The 16,580-nt window shown below is 44.0% G+C and overlaps 1 protein-coding gene across 1 annotated transcript in view; it reads right to left on the bottom strand.

Annotated features, from left to right (window-relative positions):
- Positions 1–448: 448 nt before the first annotated feature.
- LOC114785595 (complement C3-like) overlaps positions 449–16,580 on the bottom strand; it is a 28,099-nt gene continuing 11,967 nt past the window's right edge. Inside the window, exons 17-41 of the mRNA XM_028971979.1 lie at positions 11,683–11,877; positions 11,322–11,442; positions 11,130–11,218; positions 10,922–11,061; positions 10,627–10,839; positions 8,554–8,614; positions 8,318–8,404; positions 6,407–6,610; positions 5,967–6,042; positions 5,730–5,889; positions 5,200–5,295; positions 4,961–5,111; positions 3,911–4,074; positions 3,663–3,821; positions 3,092–3,154; positions 2,854–2,944; positions 2,630–2,678; positions 2,395–2,485; positions 2,223–2,312; positions 2,023–2,128; positions 1,852–1,941; positions 1,690–1,770; positions 1,502–1,585; positions 754–889; positions 449–665 (exon numbers count right to left, since the gene is read on the bottom strand). Of these exons, the coding sequence (XP_028827812.1) occupies positions 527–665; positions 754–889; positions 1,502–1,585; positions 1,690–1,770; positions 1,852–1,941; positions 2,023–2,128; positions 2,223–2,312; positions 2,395–2,485; positions 2,630–2,678; positions 2,854–2,944; positions 3,092–3,154; positions 3,663–3,821; positions 3,911–4,074; positions 4,961–5,111; positions 5,200–5,295; positions 5,730–5,889; positions 5,967–6,042; positions 6,407–6,610; positions 8,318–8,404; positions 8,554–8,614; positions 10,627–10,839; positions 10,922–11,061; positions 11,130–11,218; positions 11,322–11,442; positions 11,683–11,877 (2,936 nt within the window). The 3' untranslated portion in view covers positions 449–526. The remainder of the gene's footprint in view (positions 666–753; positions 890–1,501; positions 1,586–1,689; positions 1,771–1,851; positions 1,942–2,022; positions 2,129–2,222; positions 2,313–2,394; positions 2,486–2,629; positions 2,679–2,853; positions 2,945–3,091; positions 3,155–3,662; positions 3,822–3,910; positions 4,075–4,960; positions 5,112–5,199; positions 5,296–5,729; positions 5,890–5,966; positions 6,043–6,406; positions 6,611–8,317; positions 8,405–8,553; positions 8,615–10,626; positions 10,840–10,921; positions 11,062–11,129; positions 11,219–11,321; positions 11,443–11,682; positions 11,878–16,580) is intronic.

The raw sequence follows: 16,580 nt of genomic DNA, 5'->3' as shown, positions 1-16,580 counted from the left end.
TCTCTTTTGTGTGGAGTTTTTGTGTGCAGAAGGGTCATGTGTGGGGGGTGTCAACTGTAGGGCCTGTCAAAGCCCATTGAGACATACTGTATGCGATTATGGGCTATATAAGAAATAAATGTTGTTGTTGTTACTAAACTAGAGTTCTTTTCTGAAACTCAACAAACTCACTTGCATAACAGAAAATAAATATGTTTCACCCAACAGTTCACAGATTGGAGGCCATTGAAGGTCTGTCAAAGCCCATTAAGATTTGAGATGTGTGATTTGGGGCATTTTTGTCGTTGTGGTCATTCTTGTTCATTGCTTGAAAAGGACATCTCAACATAGAGAAGAAAGTGAACTCCTTACCGGTCCTTTATTCAGTTTTATCTGACGAACCCTGTTCCCTGAAAATGGGGATTGACGCACATGAATGAAATGCAATTCATACCATGTATTTCATTTGCTTTTATTCAACCTCAGAGTGGCGGAGCAATCTGAACTCAAACAAACTAAGAGAAAACATTGAAATACACCAAGCAGGTTATGTTGAACATCCATCCATCAGATTTTGCTCCAGAGATGCAATTCCTATGTACTTCTCTTTAAAAGCTGCAGTCTGCCCCTCGCCGTCTGTAGGCCAGTACTCCACCCACGTGTCCTGGCCAATTATGTACTGATAGCTGCCGAAAAAGAAAGCATTACGTGAGGTCAGTTCTAGGAATCCAAATGTAGAGTCAATGACTGCAGCGCTGCTCTCCTCCTCCTCACCTTCCTGCTACGTCCTTCACATCAACGGACTGGCCCATTATGAGATAGGTCTTGCGCACCTTCAGATCCAGAACGTTCCTGCACTGCGGGTGGGAGACGAAGGAGCGCTGCTTCCCGTCAACCCCCTTATCGGTGCCTGGAGAACAGAAAGATTTGGGTGGTAGTAGTGTAGTGGGTTAGACCCACCTATGAACCAAAAGTCCACAAAGTCCCAGGTTCAAACCCCACTTACTACCATTGTGTCCCTTAACACTTAACCCTGAGTGTCTCCAGATGGACTCTCCCTGTTACTACTGATTGGAAGACGCTCTGGACAAGGGTGTCTGACTAAAAAAAAAACTACAAAGAGGTTAATGGAATGAGGAAAGATCATAGCTCTTTATTGCCAAAACTATTGGCTTGCTCACCTTTACACATACATGACCTCCCATTCTTAATCCATAAGACGCAATATAGAGTTGCAGCAATAACAGCTCCAACTCGTCTGGAAAGGCTTTGGACAAGGAGTGTGTTCATGGGAATTTTTGATGTGTAATTCCTCCTACGGGTGTTCTATCAGGCTGACATCAGGGCTATATGCAGGCCAATCAAGGTCCTCCAACACCAGACTCCATACCATACATCTCATACATACAAGGGGTGTTGAGATTAAGTGAACATAGTTGATTATATCATAGTAGTAGATTATATCATAATGACGTTGCTTGGTGAGTTTCTGGTTAAAAAGTAGCGCCTGTGTTATAGGTACCTTCTTTGAGGACACTATTTATTCTCATGGTATAAACGTCTCTGAGGGGTGTCAGGTCTGCTTTCTCCACCGTGACTTTGTAAACTGCAGAGAAGAGTCACAGCAGATGGGTAACGTGAAAAAAAGTGAAATTAACACAGACAGACACACACACACACACACACACACACACACACACACACACACACCATAGTCTCTGCCTCGGTTGCAGGCCACGTCCAGACGGCTGTCCTCTTGAATGTGTTCTTTCTTCTGCATGCTGCAGTCCTCTGTGGGTGGGGAAATGAACGAAGACGTTGTAGCACATGGAAACGGAATAAAACAACCAGGGGGTGAGAATGACAGGCTACCTTCAGCACACTGGCAGATGTTTCCTTCACAGATCTTGTTCAGGGCGCCTCCTTCCTTACTTGGGTGGTAGAACTTCATACAGCGGTTCTCTGGAGCGGAAAATAACACCGTCAATTGTGTGTGTGTCTGTGTGTATAGCTGTTGTGGAATCACTGTACTCATGCACCCACCCACTGAGTAGTACTCATACACAGTCACGGCAGCAGGCTGGAGGAGACCCACGTCCAGCACCTTATGCATCCTGAAGGCGATCCTGTCTGGTCTTCTGCTGGAGATCTGACCGGGCCAACCAACAGCGAGGAGAAGAACGATAGATGACAGAATGACAACCGTGACGTTCTAAAACCTTTGTCATGGTTCTCCTGCCCACCTGGTCCAGATAAAGGATGAGAGAGCCCCTTTCCGACAGCTGCTTGTCCATCTCAAATTTCTGAACGTACCGGTCCCTCCCGGTGGACAACTAGAAGGACAGGGACCGTTCATTTCCCAGCGCCGTGCCTGTAAAACTGAACTCGTGTGACGCTGTCGGTGGAGGGTCTCACCGCAGTGAGGTCCGTCTCGTCCACGACAAACCCAGTCAGCAGGCCGATGTCCAGAATGGACATGGTGGCGTCCCGTTCCCCCGAGAGGAACCTGAGGAGACCAGCACAGCAGGCTTTTTACCAACAAGAGAACACTCACTTCCGTCTTTCCAAAATGACATTTCTTACACTTACATTTAAAAATAATAAATTAAACATGATAAGGGGATTTGGGGGTTTGGGGGTGTGAACTTACTTAGCATCTATAATCAGTTTGAAACTTTCCATGGCGCCTTTGTAGGAAACTGCAGTTGAATCATAGGTGAAGAATGTTGGATCAAAGATCCTTTCATGCACTTTCAGTTCACCGATTCACAACTATGTAAATTGATGTAAATGTCAATTTTTTTATCAATTCTCTTCAGTGACTTTTTTTATAGCTGCACAGACACAAATGCAGAGCTGCGGCTGAACTCTGACCTCGGGGCTCTTTCCTCAGGGACACGTTCAGTTGAAAGTTTCTGCAGTCCACCGATTTCATGCTGGGCTTCGCATAGTAAAGGGTGACAACCTGAGGGGGGAAAAGACACCACTTCGCTCAGGTCAATAATGCGGACGTGAAATCATTTTTGTTCTAGATTTGACTTTCATTTCTGACTGCAATGCTACGAAAAGCCAGCAGGGCAGCAATTGTTCTGGTGTCGTTAGGTGAACGTACCGACAGCGAAGCTCGACCCGTCCCTTTCACCGTAACAGTGATGAGTTCATTTGGCTGCTGCAGCTGTGGATAGATAGATAGATAGATAGATAGATAGATAGATAGATAGATAGATAGATAGATAGATAGATAGATAGATAGATAGATAGATAGATAGAAAGACAGACAGACAGACAGACAGACAGACAGACAGACAGACAGACAGATAGATAGATAGATAGACAGACAGAGAGGCAGGTAGATAGATAGATAGATAGATAGATAGATAGATAGATAGATAGATAGATAGATAGATAGATAGATAGATAGATAGATAGATAGACAGGCAGGTAGATAGATACATAGATAGATAGATAGATAGATAGATAGACAGACAGAGAGGCAGGTAGATAGATAGATAGATAGATAGATATACAGACAGGCCTATAGATAGATAGATAGATAGATAGATAGACAGAGAGGCAGGTAGATAGATAGATAGATAGATAGATAGGCCTGTAGATAGACAGGCAGGTAGATAGATAGATAGATCTCAGGATAGAGCTCAGAATAAATGAAAAAGTCACTCCACCCTTTCTGAGCGGGTCAGGTGCTGGTTGCTGCGGTTGATGGTCCACGTCTTTGACCCCTTCCTGCTTGCCACGTCCACATTGATTTCCAGGTTTGACTCGGGCACCTCCTCCCCCCGCATGCGGTATTCAGCCACGGCCTGGAACACCATGATGGTGGACTAGAGCAACACGAGCATTCTGTGAGTACGGAGCTGGTTTTCAGAACTTTCAGAGCCAACTACACACGGTTCTCCAGACACATTCCAACCTGTGTCGATCCATATCCCCCATTGAACAGCCTCTGTCTGTTTAACCAGTTCACCACCGGTCCGGCACGGTCGAAGTCCTTCACCTTGACCAGGGCCAGCAGGGCATAGGCCGTGGCCTCCAGCGTGAACAAATGACTGGCCGCCACCGGCCAGCTGCTTAGATCTGAACAAACAAGCGTGTAGAGTTTATTTCCTTCTTTATTTGGATGCATGTAGTCAAGCACGTCCACCAGGAACTGTTAGAAATGTACAAAACTACAAAGAAAACACAGTTTTACAAGGTTTTATGTACCCTAACAAAAATTTAGGGGACCGTTCAGGTGGCATTTTGAAAAAATGTATCAAACGTATCATCTCTTGCTAATACATTCTTAATAGTTTGAGAATCACCAAACACTGATCATTGAAGCAGGTGCTTCAGACCTTTTGAAATAAAAAAAAAAGAAATCTAAAATGTTTTCACTATATATAACGTCATCCACTAAAGTTAAAGTTAAGTTTGGAAAGCTGGTGAACTTTTCTCACGAATAGACGAGGACGGAAAACGACGTCTGCGGAGGAGAACTAAACGGCAAACAAGGAGAGTGCTGTGGGTGAGAGCGGGAAGTGACAGCGCCACTTACAGGCGTGGAAGGAGTTAAAACAGTGTTCGGGACATTTTCTCGGCGTCTCCATGTGGACGACTGTATTACTCGTGTGGACGGGGCCTGAATTTGTTCCCACAAATCTGTGTCCTGCAGCAACTCATGGTGATGGTGACTTGCGTTGTGCCACGTTTTTTTTTTTATTATATTATTATTATGGATTTAAATTTTTTATTAGCGTCCTGCTCCTATGCCTCCTCTTTCACCTCACAAGGCTTGACAAATAGTGTCGGTACAGAATATAATCTAGATTTTAAGAAGTATTTGTCAACTGGAATAAAAGATTTTGTCTCTGCTAAAGTACACCAACCGCAATGGAATTTGACTTCAGTGTACTTAATAAAATGGACTTTTCCGTAAAAGCACGTGGACATCAGTATCCCTGCGTGACAATGCTGCACCCACCGGAGGAAATGTGCCGAAAAAGGATCTCTTTGTCGAGTTTGCCTTCGTTCGACATGGCGTACGAGACCATTGCAACGGCATACGTGTTGGTCAGGGAGTGGACCCTGAGCTGCAGGTACGCGGTGGCTTTGTTTATGCTGTTCTCAAGGCTCTGGAGACGCGGAGACATGAAGCGGCCGATTAGCAGAGGGACTTGGATTAGGAACGGGGCGGTTGGATGTGTCGTCAGTCAGATTTACCCCCACGGTCCCAGCGCAGATTCCTCTGCTCTCCTGCAAGGCTATCAGCACAAAAGCGGTCATGGAAGCATCCGAATCCTTCCCTCTCACGTTACCCTGCGGGAAAATACGTTTACAGCATTTACCAGACGCCCTTATCCAGAGCGACTTACATTCAGTAGTGACGGGGACAGTCCCCCCCTGGAGACACTCGGGGTTAAGTGTCTTGCTCAGGGACACGATGGTAGTAAGCGGGGTTTGAACCCGGGTCTTCTGGTTCATAGGAGAGTGTGTTACCCACTAGGCTACTACCACCCTGTAGTTACAGGGACAGTCCCCCCTGGAGACACTCAGGGTTAAGTGTCTTGCTCAGGGACACGATGGTAGTAAGCGGGGTTTGAACCTGGGTCTCCTGGTTCATAGGAGAGTGTGTCACCCGCTAGGCTACTACCACCCAAATATATACGTTTGCAGACAAAAAAAAAAAGAAAAACTAAAATAGTCAAACGAGATACTAAATTTGCCACCAGTAAAGCCCCATGACGACCTACCACCATTTCTCCATGATAAACGGGAGCATCTTCTCTGAAGAGTCCGTCTGGCTGCTGCTTGTTCAGCACCAGCCACTTGATGGCGCTGCAGACCACATTTTCCTGGATGCTGATCAGCGCGCTTGCCATGGCGAAGACTTTGGCCACGTATGCCGTCAACCTGGAGGAAAGGTGAAGCGTGGAGGAGTGAGCGATGAAGACGCGAGGAGGGAACTGGCCGGATGGGGCCTGCCTGACCAGGTGCTGCTTGTCGTGTGGATCCAGGCGCCGTACGATCCATCTGGCTTGCGAAAGGCAAGCTGCTGGTTGTAACCTGCACGTTTAAAAAAAAAAAAAAAAAAAAAGAGCCATTAACCCTCTAAAGAACAATAAAAGCTCCTTCTTACCTATATGACAGTGCCAACATATTTCAAAGAAATTTGAAGACAAACCTTTTAATTACATTCTGGTAAAATTTGTGTCATTTTTGTCATTGTGTCATGTCTTTGTAAAGCTCTTTGTATTCTATAGAAGTAGATATTTCATATTGCCAATTCATAGATATGATTCTTTGTTTGAAATGTGAAGACTACGGTCTCTGCTTGACTAAACAAAGATGACACAGGAGACCCACGAACAAAGAGGAAGCCTGGCAGGAGCACCAGGGGTGCAGAGAGAGTCCGGCAAGGGGCTCTTACCCATGGTGATGTAGTGCAGGGCCGTGTCTCGCTTCCGGACCCCCACGGCGTCCCACTGGTTGGTCCAGTCCAGGTAATGGGTGGCGATGACGGGCAGGGTCATGCCGATCATGTTCTGCTCGCCACATCCCCCAGGCTGGACAATCAAAGAGCCCAAGGACTTTCCACTGACGGCCTCCTCGATGGTCCGGCTTAGCTCCTCCCCTTAAAATGCGCCCAGAAAATGTTCATTTTACTCTAAATTGAATTCGTTCAAAAACATGCAAAGAGCCCTATTTTCAAAGAGGCCTTTACAGATGTAGCGTATGGGGAGTGTCTGTCTGAAGAAAACTGATTCCAAAAAGAAAGGACCATCTGCTAGTAAGGACGTACAAACATTCAATGTTTTGTCACAGTTTCTGACCGTTTCCAGGCATCTTTCATCCCCTGATGCTGTAAAAGGCCATTCTGAGGCATGTGTTAACTCGGACCACGCCTGCTTATGCACTGTGCACCTGCTATCATTTATCCTGTGACTACACATTGTTAAAAAAAAATGCATTTCACACATCACTACTGAGAGGTGCCGAAACATGTAGGCAGATTGGCAGAACGTCTCTTTAAGAACACCGATTGGCGTCGCGCCGGCTCGGCCCCTGTGTGCGTCTGCGTTTCGTGTCATGCGTAGCCAGCAACTCCTTGGTAAATCCCAATCCCATAGTGTGCACTTGGAGGTAGCCATTCGCTCACTTCCGGGTTGTGGGTCCCTCATCACGTCCCCTACCCAGAGCCCTTTGACACCAATCGGAACCCTCGCGGTGTAATGATTGTCAATTGTGGCTTGTCATGTCTGATCAGCTTAATATATTTAGGCCTGTATGATCCAGAGTGCTACAGAGTCCTTATCCAACACACTAACCGAGGCGTTCCCCTCCTGGTATCTCTAGTAGTCTAGTGGGTAACGCACTCGCCTATGAACCAGAAGACCCAGGTTCAAATCCCACTTACTACCATTGTGTCCCTGAGTAAGACACTTAACCCTGAGTGTCTCCAGGGGGGGACTGTCCCTGTAACTACTGATTGTAAGTCGCTCTGGATAAGGGCGTTGTACCTTCATGGTTTTGTAACAGCCATGTCCAGATCGCAAAGCCCTACAGAGGGTGATCCGTGCGGCACATTAACACCAACAGATGCAGGACTTGGGCCATCAAAGTTATCAAAGATGGCACCTAAAACCGGGCAAAAGACTACGAAGCATCATGGCCAGGACTGAGAGGCCCAGGAGGAACTTTCCTCTATTCTCAGGCCCTAAGGATGCTGAACCAGGACAGGCCACCACACCTCACACCTCACACCCGACCATCTGAATGTAATCTGTTACTGTTACCCTGGCTATTGCACGATGCACTTTAACAGAATACATATCCACTACCCATGATGCCTGTATCTCATGTTCTCATTGAACATAATATCTTGCTTTTTTTGCTTTCTACTTTTACTGGCCTCTTACTCCCTTGTTCTATTTTATTTACTTATATAAAACTATGCACAGTCAAAACCGGGTCATTCAGGATGCATGACACTGCATGCATGTGACAAATAAAATGTTAAAAATGAAATCTTGAATATTCACACCTGCCGTGAGCCTCTCCCTTGGGAGAGGGGGGGAAAAGAGGGGGCGTCCCAACCAACGCAAGCGAGAGAGAGAGGCACTTTATTCAGAGTGGGGTGTGGTGGCCTTTTTTTCCATTCTATTTTTTGTTCCAAATTAACTTAGTGTTCCATTCCCGCCTTGGTGGTGAAACTAACACTCGTGCCCCACTTATAACAAACATATATGCAAATGAATAAAAAAAAAGCAGGGAGCATCCAGAGATGACTAGATACGTTTCAGTGGAATTTATGGAAATTCGTGTCGTATTTATGTGTTACCTTGCACTGAGAGGTAAGTGTTGAACGGCGTGTTGGGAACTTGGTTATTCAGATCCACGCTTTTAATTTCCTCTCTCTGGACACCACCTGAGCCAGAAATGAGAAAGAAGGTCAAATGTAAAGGGCAGTAAACTTGATCCCACAGTGTGAAAATTTCAAGCAATTTATGTATGTAGTGAATAGATATCAATAGATATCATATTGGTCATTGAAAACAGGTAATCAGCAGCACTCACCATGTTTGGATGGGTCCAAAAGCAGGTTTTTCACTTCAACCTTGGTCAGAATACCTTCAGGCTTTATGAAGGGAAACAAACAAACAAACCCCAAAAAAAGTGATTGTCATTGTGAAACACAGCAGCACAGCACACGGTGACACAACGAAACGTGTCCTCTGTATTTAACCATCACCCTTGGTGAGCAGTGGGCAGCCATGACAGGCGCCCGGGGAGCAGTGTGTGGGGACGGAGCTTTGCTCAATGGCACCTCAGTGGCACCTTGGCAGCTCGGGATTCGAACCAGCAACCTTTTCAATGAAGTTGAAGTTGCGCTTTATTGTCATTTTAGTCAAATACATGTTAGACATAATAACGTTTGTCCGGAACCCGGTGCTACATGTATCATTTGAATGATTAGACAAAGTTACATAAAGTGCACATATGGGGACAAACTGGGGACACCGGCAGTGCAAGAGTAACATTTAACAAAAAAACATGTAGACAACAATGAGACAGGCAGCGCTGAACTGGTGAAATGAATAATGAATGTGTGGAGTAAAATAGTGCAAATATTCCTGTGCAAAATGGACCGGTGCCTTAACAGATAATATTACAGATCGATAACATTACAATACAACAAAGGTAGTGCGAGTAGTTTATGTGTGTGTGTGAGTGTGTCAGTCGAGAGTGTAAAGTCCCTGAGTGTTCAGGTGTCTGATGGCCTGTGGGATGAAGCTGTTGAGGAATCCTGATTGGTGGCCTAGCGGTTAAGGAAGCGGCCCTGTAATCAGAAGGTTGCCGGTTTGAATACCGATCCGCCAAGGTGCCACTGAGGTTCTATTTACAGTAGTTAAAAAAACGAGAAAAGATTGATTCAACAAGCCTTGTTGAAGTCTTAAAGTTTATCAGCAACTATAGATCTTAAAACACTATTGCATCTCAAAAAAACTGTCAAAATGAAAACGGCAAGCAGTGATGATCAAGCCTGAGGTACCCCATGCGCCTCGAGGCGTGTGTGGTACTCCACTTTCGGAAGCCGCATACCCCAATATTCCTTCAAGTTTGGTGCAGATCAGTTGATGTTGTAAGCTACTTCGTGTTTCCACTAGGCAGCGCTGTGACTATTATGGAAACATCATTCATTATCTTGTTCAGGCTGTGACACTCACTGGAAAATTCATACATTAAGTTAGTCAGGGCTGGACTCTGATCAATCGTCTGAAGTTTAGTTCAGATCGATGTTTGTATGTGCGAATTACATCAAATTCCTGTTACATGGCGAGCTGTACAATGAAATCTCAAAAACATCCTCTTCTATCTCTTAAGACTCTCCCGATCCAACATGAGGTATATATAATCATCCTATGTGGAACAATTGATCCAAACATAAAACAAGTCATGTTTTCAGTAGGTGGAGCTTTGAGTATTCAGGGAAACCTTTCAGGGAAGTGGTGGCCTAGCGGTTAAGGAAGCGGCCCCGTAATCAGAAGGTTGCCGGTTCGATTCCCGGTCGACTGAAGTGCCACGTCAAACGTCAAAACGTCAAAATGCTAACAGGGCGTGGCCGAGATGCGTCACATTAAATTTGCCAATGTTTGGATCAAAAATGAGCATGTTAGCATGCTAATGTGGCTGAAGGAGCAGGCGGTCTCAATAATGTGGCTGAAAGAGCAGAAAAACACAATCTGAAAAGTATGCCAGGTGACAGTGATTGCAAGGAGAGGTAACAACAATAATCTGTCCTACCACAATTAAATGGAACACGTCATTACATACGAGGATTTTTTAACGACTAACACAAAACTACTTCTGGGGGGGAAATTGCAGATATCAGCAAGATATATCTTGGATTTGAATTTGACACTGCAGCTTAAAGGTAAAAAGGCAATTTTGTCACCAGAACACAAGAGGTAGGTAGTGCTAAAAAACGTGTTAACAGATTATCAAATTCCTTCGCATTAGACATATGTCTCTTTCAAAAGCAGCAGATCCAATTATGTACAATGGCAATATATACAGTTAACATTTTACTGCTAAATGAATCGGAAGTGACCATGGTTAATTTACAGAAAAGTAAAACAATGGACCTACCACAACACGCAAGACTTTTCTCACTCCGTCCGACTGCCGTGACATCTTGACAGCAGCCCTGACTTCGATCGAGTGCTCGCCCAAGGCCAGAGGGACGATCACGAAGGGCACCGAACGGGACGACATTTGGTCCATCTTCACCGTGACACGGTACACGCCCCGTTTGGTGGCGGAGCTGCACACCTTGTCGGTTTCCACGAGTTCCACACGGACCTTCGAACGAGAAGTGATTGGGCGTTTAGAGGTAAGAATTGGATGGGCAAAGCATGGGCAGTAGATGGCTGTGTGAGCTCACTGTTATGTCAAAGGTGTTGTAGTTGTGTAGAACTGCTTTAATTTCGAGCTGCTCGTTGCGGATGGCAGAATATGGCAATTTCAGGTCAATAAAGAAGTCCTTTGTAACAATAATTTCCAAGGGCTTGCCCACACAGATACCTGCAGAGGGAAAAATGCTTTGAAATCCATTGTGGCTTTTCACGATAATACGATCGGAATACGATTACCATGATTTTCTGAAAGACTGATTGCTGTGATCTCCCAGGTTGTGATGGAGTCTTGAGTGAAGCTCGTTTTGAATGCAGATGTTGTGCCACTGTGGGTTAGTAGACAAAATATAGTTTGAACCTCAGTTCATCAACTGGATGAACCTTCTCTAGGATAATATGAGAAAATATGAAGTTCCAATTCCAACTCACCAGTTCTTATTGCCTACAGGGCATACAGGAAGTGTCAAATCCTCCCACAACCAGCTCTCTCTGAACTGCGTCCGAGTCACGATCTCATCCGAACTCACAAAATCATCATCTTCCTCCTCGCCTGGAGGCCAGAGCAGACACGTAATCACAGATGGGTATGACAGTCGTCTAGTGTGATGCTGAACAAGCAAAATGCTGATCACACAACTGAGGACAATATTATACAATATTATTCTATTTCTAAAATTCATTTGTATAAGTACGTGTCATACAGAACCAGAATTTTCCTTCTGTCGACTGGTGAAATGATTTTTTTAGTCTATGCGACGTAATTCGCTTGTTGCGCCTGTGGGCGACTCACTGCGAGCGAAGACTTGGGTCTCCAGCCTTCTCTCCTTTCTCTTGGTGGCCATTTCGTTGCAGCAGTGCAGGAAGGCTCTGACGCACTGCTCTCCGTCCGTGATGTAGTCAGCGCGCCGATCGCAGGCGTAGTCCTGGGGGCTGTCCTTCATGCCGTCAACGCAGCACTCCTTCTCTAGGCCTGTGTACATACTCACTGGAGCCAGAGAAAGAACAGAGGTCACAGTCTCCCCAAACCCCTGCTTGTATCTTTATCCAGCTGCGACCCTCCCCCAAGCAAGAGGTGTCAAACGCCAGCAAATGGCTGGAGGTGCCATGACGAGAAAGTCCTTGTCGGGGGACGACGACCACTGTCTTCCTCTTATCTGACAAGGCAGAGACATCAAGGGACAATCCTGATTGGTCTGTGGCAACTTTTCTGGGAGTCAAATGCCGTGTGTAGCATCTACTCCGAACGATGGTCAAGACTTCAAGTGATGGTTTTCTATCTTTATTAAAATTTGTGTCCTCTCAATCCATATATGATTCCATATATGGAATCAGCATAGTCATGGGCTAGTAGCTGGTGGAGTTGGCATGTCTTCTTCATCCTTTATTTCATGCTCAAGTTCACCTAGTCTTTCTTCCTAGCTTTTAATTAGCTCCCTTAATTCTTGCCTAGTCTACTTTCTTGTATTTCTGTCCGTAATTTCTTTATGTGATCTTTAATGTCGTCCATTTTGAGAGCATTTCTCTTTTCTTTCATTTTGGCTTTTTCCGTTACATTGGTACCGTTTTTTACATACAATAATTACATGTACATTTTTTTTTTTTACAGTCTCCTATCGTGAATATTTCACTTTGTAAGATGATTTGACATTAATAAACTAATAAACAAGCCTGTCTATGGTCCTGCAGAGAGCGGCGAAGTTGCTATTTTTTAGTTTAAAAAAAAAAAATTCTTGAAAAAAATCAGCAAAAAATTCCTGTTTGCGGATAATAACAAATAATCTCGAAATACTGTGGATGAGTGAATATTTTTGATACTTAAGTGCAACTGAAAGTAAATACTATTTTACTTTTAAAGAGAAGTCTTTTTCTTTGACTGGAGTAAAACCTTACCTTGGGCATCTCTATTTTACCTCAAGAACATGGTTAATGTACTTTGTCCACCACTGTAGATACCTGGACTTGATTTTTTACATTTTTTTTTCTTTTTAGGAGGTTACTGATGTTTTGACCTTCTTTGTTCATGAGAATGCCACAAATCCAACTGTTCATCTAACACCTATCATAGTAATTTGTACAACATTTCAGTTCTTTCCCTGGGAATAATCTTAACATGGTTTTGGATACATCTATGTGCCAAATGAACAAAATGTAACGCAGTGTTAGGAAATGAACACTCCCTCTTTCTACCTTCATCCCTACAACAACCTGTCACCCCCCACCCTTATGGTTTATTCATACACTTGCATAGGTTTTTCAAAATGCTTTTGTAAATATGCTTTGCCAAAGTGAATAAAAAATAAAACCTTAACCAAAAGCACAAAGATTTCATTCAACGGCAATACATACACATATATTCAGTAATCTTAATCGAACAAACATTAAACATAGAAGATTTTTAAAAACTCAAAAGAGCCAATAGTTCTTCATTTTAAAGTGGGTGTGTAGAAAACACCAATACATACAGATATATTCAGTAATCGAACGTATATTATTAGGCAAAGAATCTGTTTAAAAAACTCAAAAGAACCAATAGTTCTTCATTTTAAATAAAAAATAAACGCTGAACTTCAAACCAGCAGTATGCATGTTAGTTGATAGTTCTTCTTTTCAGACGAAGACTAGATGTTTTTTTTTTAGAATGTTCGTTCTTTAGAATTGCACCAGTGAGTATTTAAGTCAGATTTGAAAAACTAAATGGATAGGGTCATGTCATTTCCGAACAGACACTTGCAGAACGCGGTAGCACGGAAAGAAAACTACTTTCTGGAACATTGTGAAGAGCTGAAGGTGGCCACGAAGCCGGCAAGATGCAGAACAGCTGAAAAGCCGCGTTCAGTTATGGGAGCTCGTAGTACATTTTTTCGTACAAAAATGGACGTGAATAAAAAGCAAACGCAGGATCTTGAGGAAGACAATGAATCACCAGAACAGATTCAGGAGACACACGTCGAACGCCCCACAGAACCTCTGCCAACTGTTAAATTCAGAGTCCCGCGCAATATGTTCGCACTTGATGACAGCTGGGGGTCCAAGATGCAGGCATGCATGAACCGCATTAAACAAATTGACATGATAAAGCAAACTTTGACTATGGATCTGAAGGAGGACAATGCATCACCAGACCAGATTTAGGAGACACATGTCGATAGCCCTATAGAACTCGTGCTCGATGATAGCTGGGGGCGCAAGATATAGGACTCCATGGACACATAATCACAAGGTTGCTAGTGGCGGCTTGATGCCAGATCCAGGCCAGGCCTGTCTGCCATGTGGGATGGTGCTGGTACAAAAGTGATTATTTACATTTTCAGCATTCAGCGGACGCCCTTGTCCAGAGCGACTTACAATCAGTAGTTACAGGGACAGTCAGGGTTAATTGTCTTGCTCAGGGACACAATGGTAGTAAGTGGGATCCGATAGGTGCATATTGTGCACTTGTGTCTTTTTCGTATAGCATGACATGGCGCCCCACGGTGCTGTTCATCTGAACGAGTTTTCAATCCTGATGTAAGGCCGAGACGCTCAAGACCGACTCAGGAACACGTTGATATGTTAGTGTTTCTTTCCGAAAATCTGGAAATGGCAAGAAAAAAAAAAAAGTTTTGGTTGCACATTTAAGCACAGAGTAAGTCAAATTGTTTACATTAGTTTGTAAACATATTCCTTTCAGTGCTTGTAATTTATCTAGTTATTTAATTACTGAAATGTTTTATTTATAGTATATATTATAGTATTGTCAAGTCATGGCGTATTTTGCTTAATTTATACAAATATTTAAGTTCATAAATAAGAAGAGTGTGTTATTCACTTATGTTTGTTTAATTATTGTTTGTTATTAATAAAAACAGCTCGTTGCTCAATTCATGTGTTTCGCTAAAAATCCTTCACTTAAGGATTAAAATGAAGCATCAATTGAGCAGACATAAGACAGACGCATTTACATTTACAGCATTTACCAGACGCCCTTATCCAGAGCGACTTACAGTCAGTAGTTACAGGGACAGTCCCCCTGGAGCAACTTTAGGTTAAGAGCAAGAGCACCAGCCCCCATCATGCACACATTCTACCGAGGAACCATCGAGAGCATCCTGTCTAGCTGCATCACTGTGTGGTTTGGAGCCTGCAATGCATCCTGCCAAAAAACTCTCCAACGCACAGTAAGAGCAGCTGAGAGAATCATCGGTGTCCCTCTCCCCTCCCTCCAAGACATCTACAGTACACGCCTCACCAAGAAAGCCCTCGGCATAGCAGCTGATCCCACTCACCCAATGCAAACCTTCTTCAGCCTGCTGCCATCAGGGAGGAGACTGCGGAGTCTCCAGGCCAGGACCAGCAGACTGAAGGACAGCTTCACCCATCAGGCTGTCAGGAAACTCAACTCCCTCCCAGCTCTGCCCCCACTCCCCTCACTCCCCTCTTCAGCTCCACAAACTTTCTGAACTCTAACTCACACAAACTGACCATGCACCAGTCACTCTGTGCAGCTCTGGTCTGCCATCTACCTCACTTTCACTTCGTCACTTTAAACTAAAAACTCTGTTGCACTATTGGTTTTTGCACTCTCCTGGTTTTGCACTCTCCACCATGTGCCCTTATTTGTATATGGTGTTTTTAAAATTGTATATTGTGCCTTTCTTTTTAAATTGTATTTATACTCTGTATTCGTTACTGTTACTGTTTTTGTATTTAATGTTACTTGTATGGGTCAGAGAGTAACGTAATTTCAATTCTCTGCATGTCCTGTACATGTGGCAGAATTGACAATAAAGTTGACTTGACTTGCTCAGGGACACAATGGTAGTAAGTGGGATTTGAACCTGGGTCTTCTGGTTCACAGGCGAGTGTCTCACCCACTAGGCTACTACCATGGAAATGCACGATCAGGAAGAAGGAAAGCAAGCAACATTATCCAACATTCCTAGTGTAAATGTAATAAATACCAAAGTATAATGTATTCTATACTGGTTGATTTCTATCTTTCTTACATTTACATGGCAATTGTCCTTCTCGTGTCGTAGATTTCTTATTCATGTCAGAGATGTAGTGGCGTCCCAGGGGGCAGTTTTAGAAGATTCATTAAAACTAGAAGCCAAAATTCCAGGGGGAAATTTTGATGGGTCTGTCCGGGCATTGGTCACAGCTGCGGGCATGGGATTTGTAAAATGGGGCTTCTTTACTGTGGTACTGCCTTCGGCCTGACCACTCCGTTGTTTCTTTACGTTTGACGGTCTTCGCGTGGCGGTCTTTAACGTAAGACATGTTCTTTTTTGCCATTCATAGCACAATAATAAATGGTCTGTCTTCCTGACAGACCCAATGAGGAGATTTTAATGCCCATGTCTGCTGTCCGTCTTTACCCCCGGTAAAAGATTTCAGGTGTCTTATTTAGTACTGCTCATGAGAAAATCTCATTTCAACCGTGGCATTTTATAAAACAGGCGTGGCCATGAGACTGCAGCGGTTCAAGTCGTACCGTGGAAATAAAGCCATGTCTGTAAGGCTCACGCCATTTTAAGCCAAGTTTACATCGTGGATTTTTCATGGTAGTCGTAAAACCACCGATTACAATGATACAATTTCCCATCTGTATTACTTTTTGGGTATTAAAGAACACACTGTACACACACCGGCTGTTAAAACATGGCAGAAGGGCTTTTTTGTTGGTCCACCGTGGGGACTGTCATTGGG

The sequence above is a fragment of the Denticeps clupeoides genome, chromosome 3, assembly GCF_900700375.1.
Source record: "Denticeps clupeoides chromosome 3, fDenClu1.1, whole genome shotgun sequence".
NCBI classification, from domain to species: Eukaryota; Metazoa; Chordata; class Actinopteri; order Clupeiformes; family Denticipitidae; genus Denticeps; species Denticeps clupeoides.
Note: the sequence above shows the minus strand (reverse complement) of the source record. Positions and strands in the feature narration are given on the sequence as shown.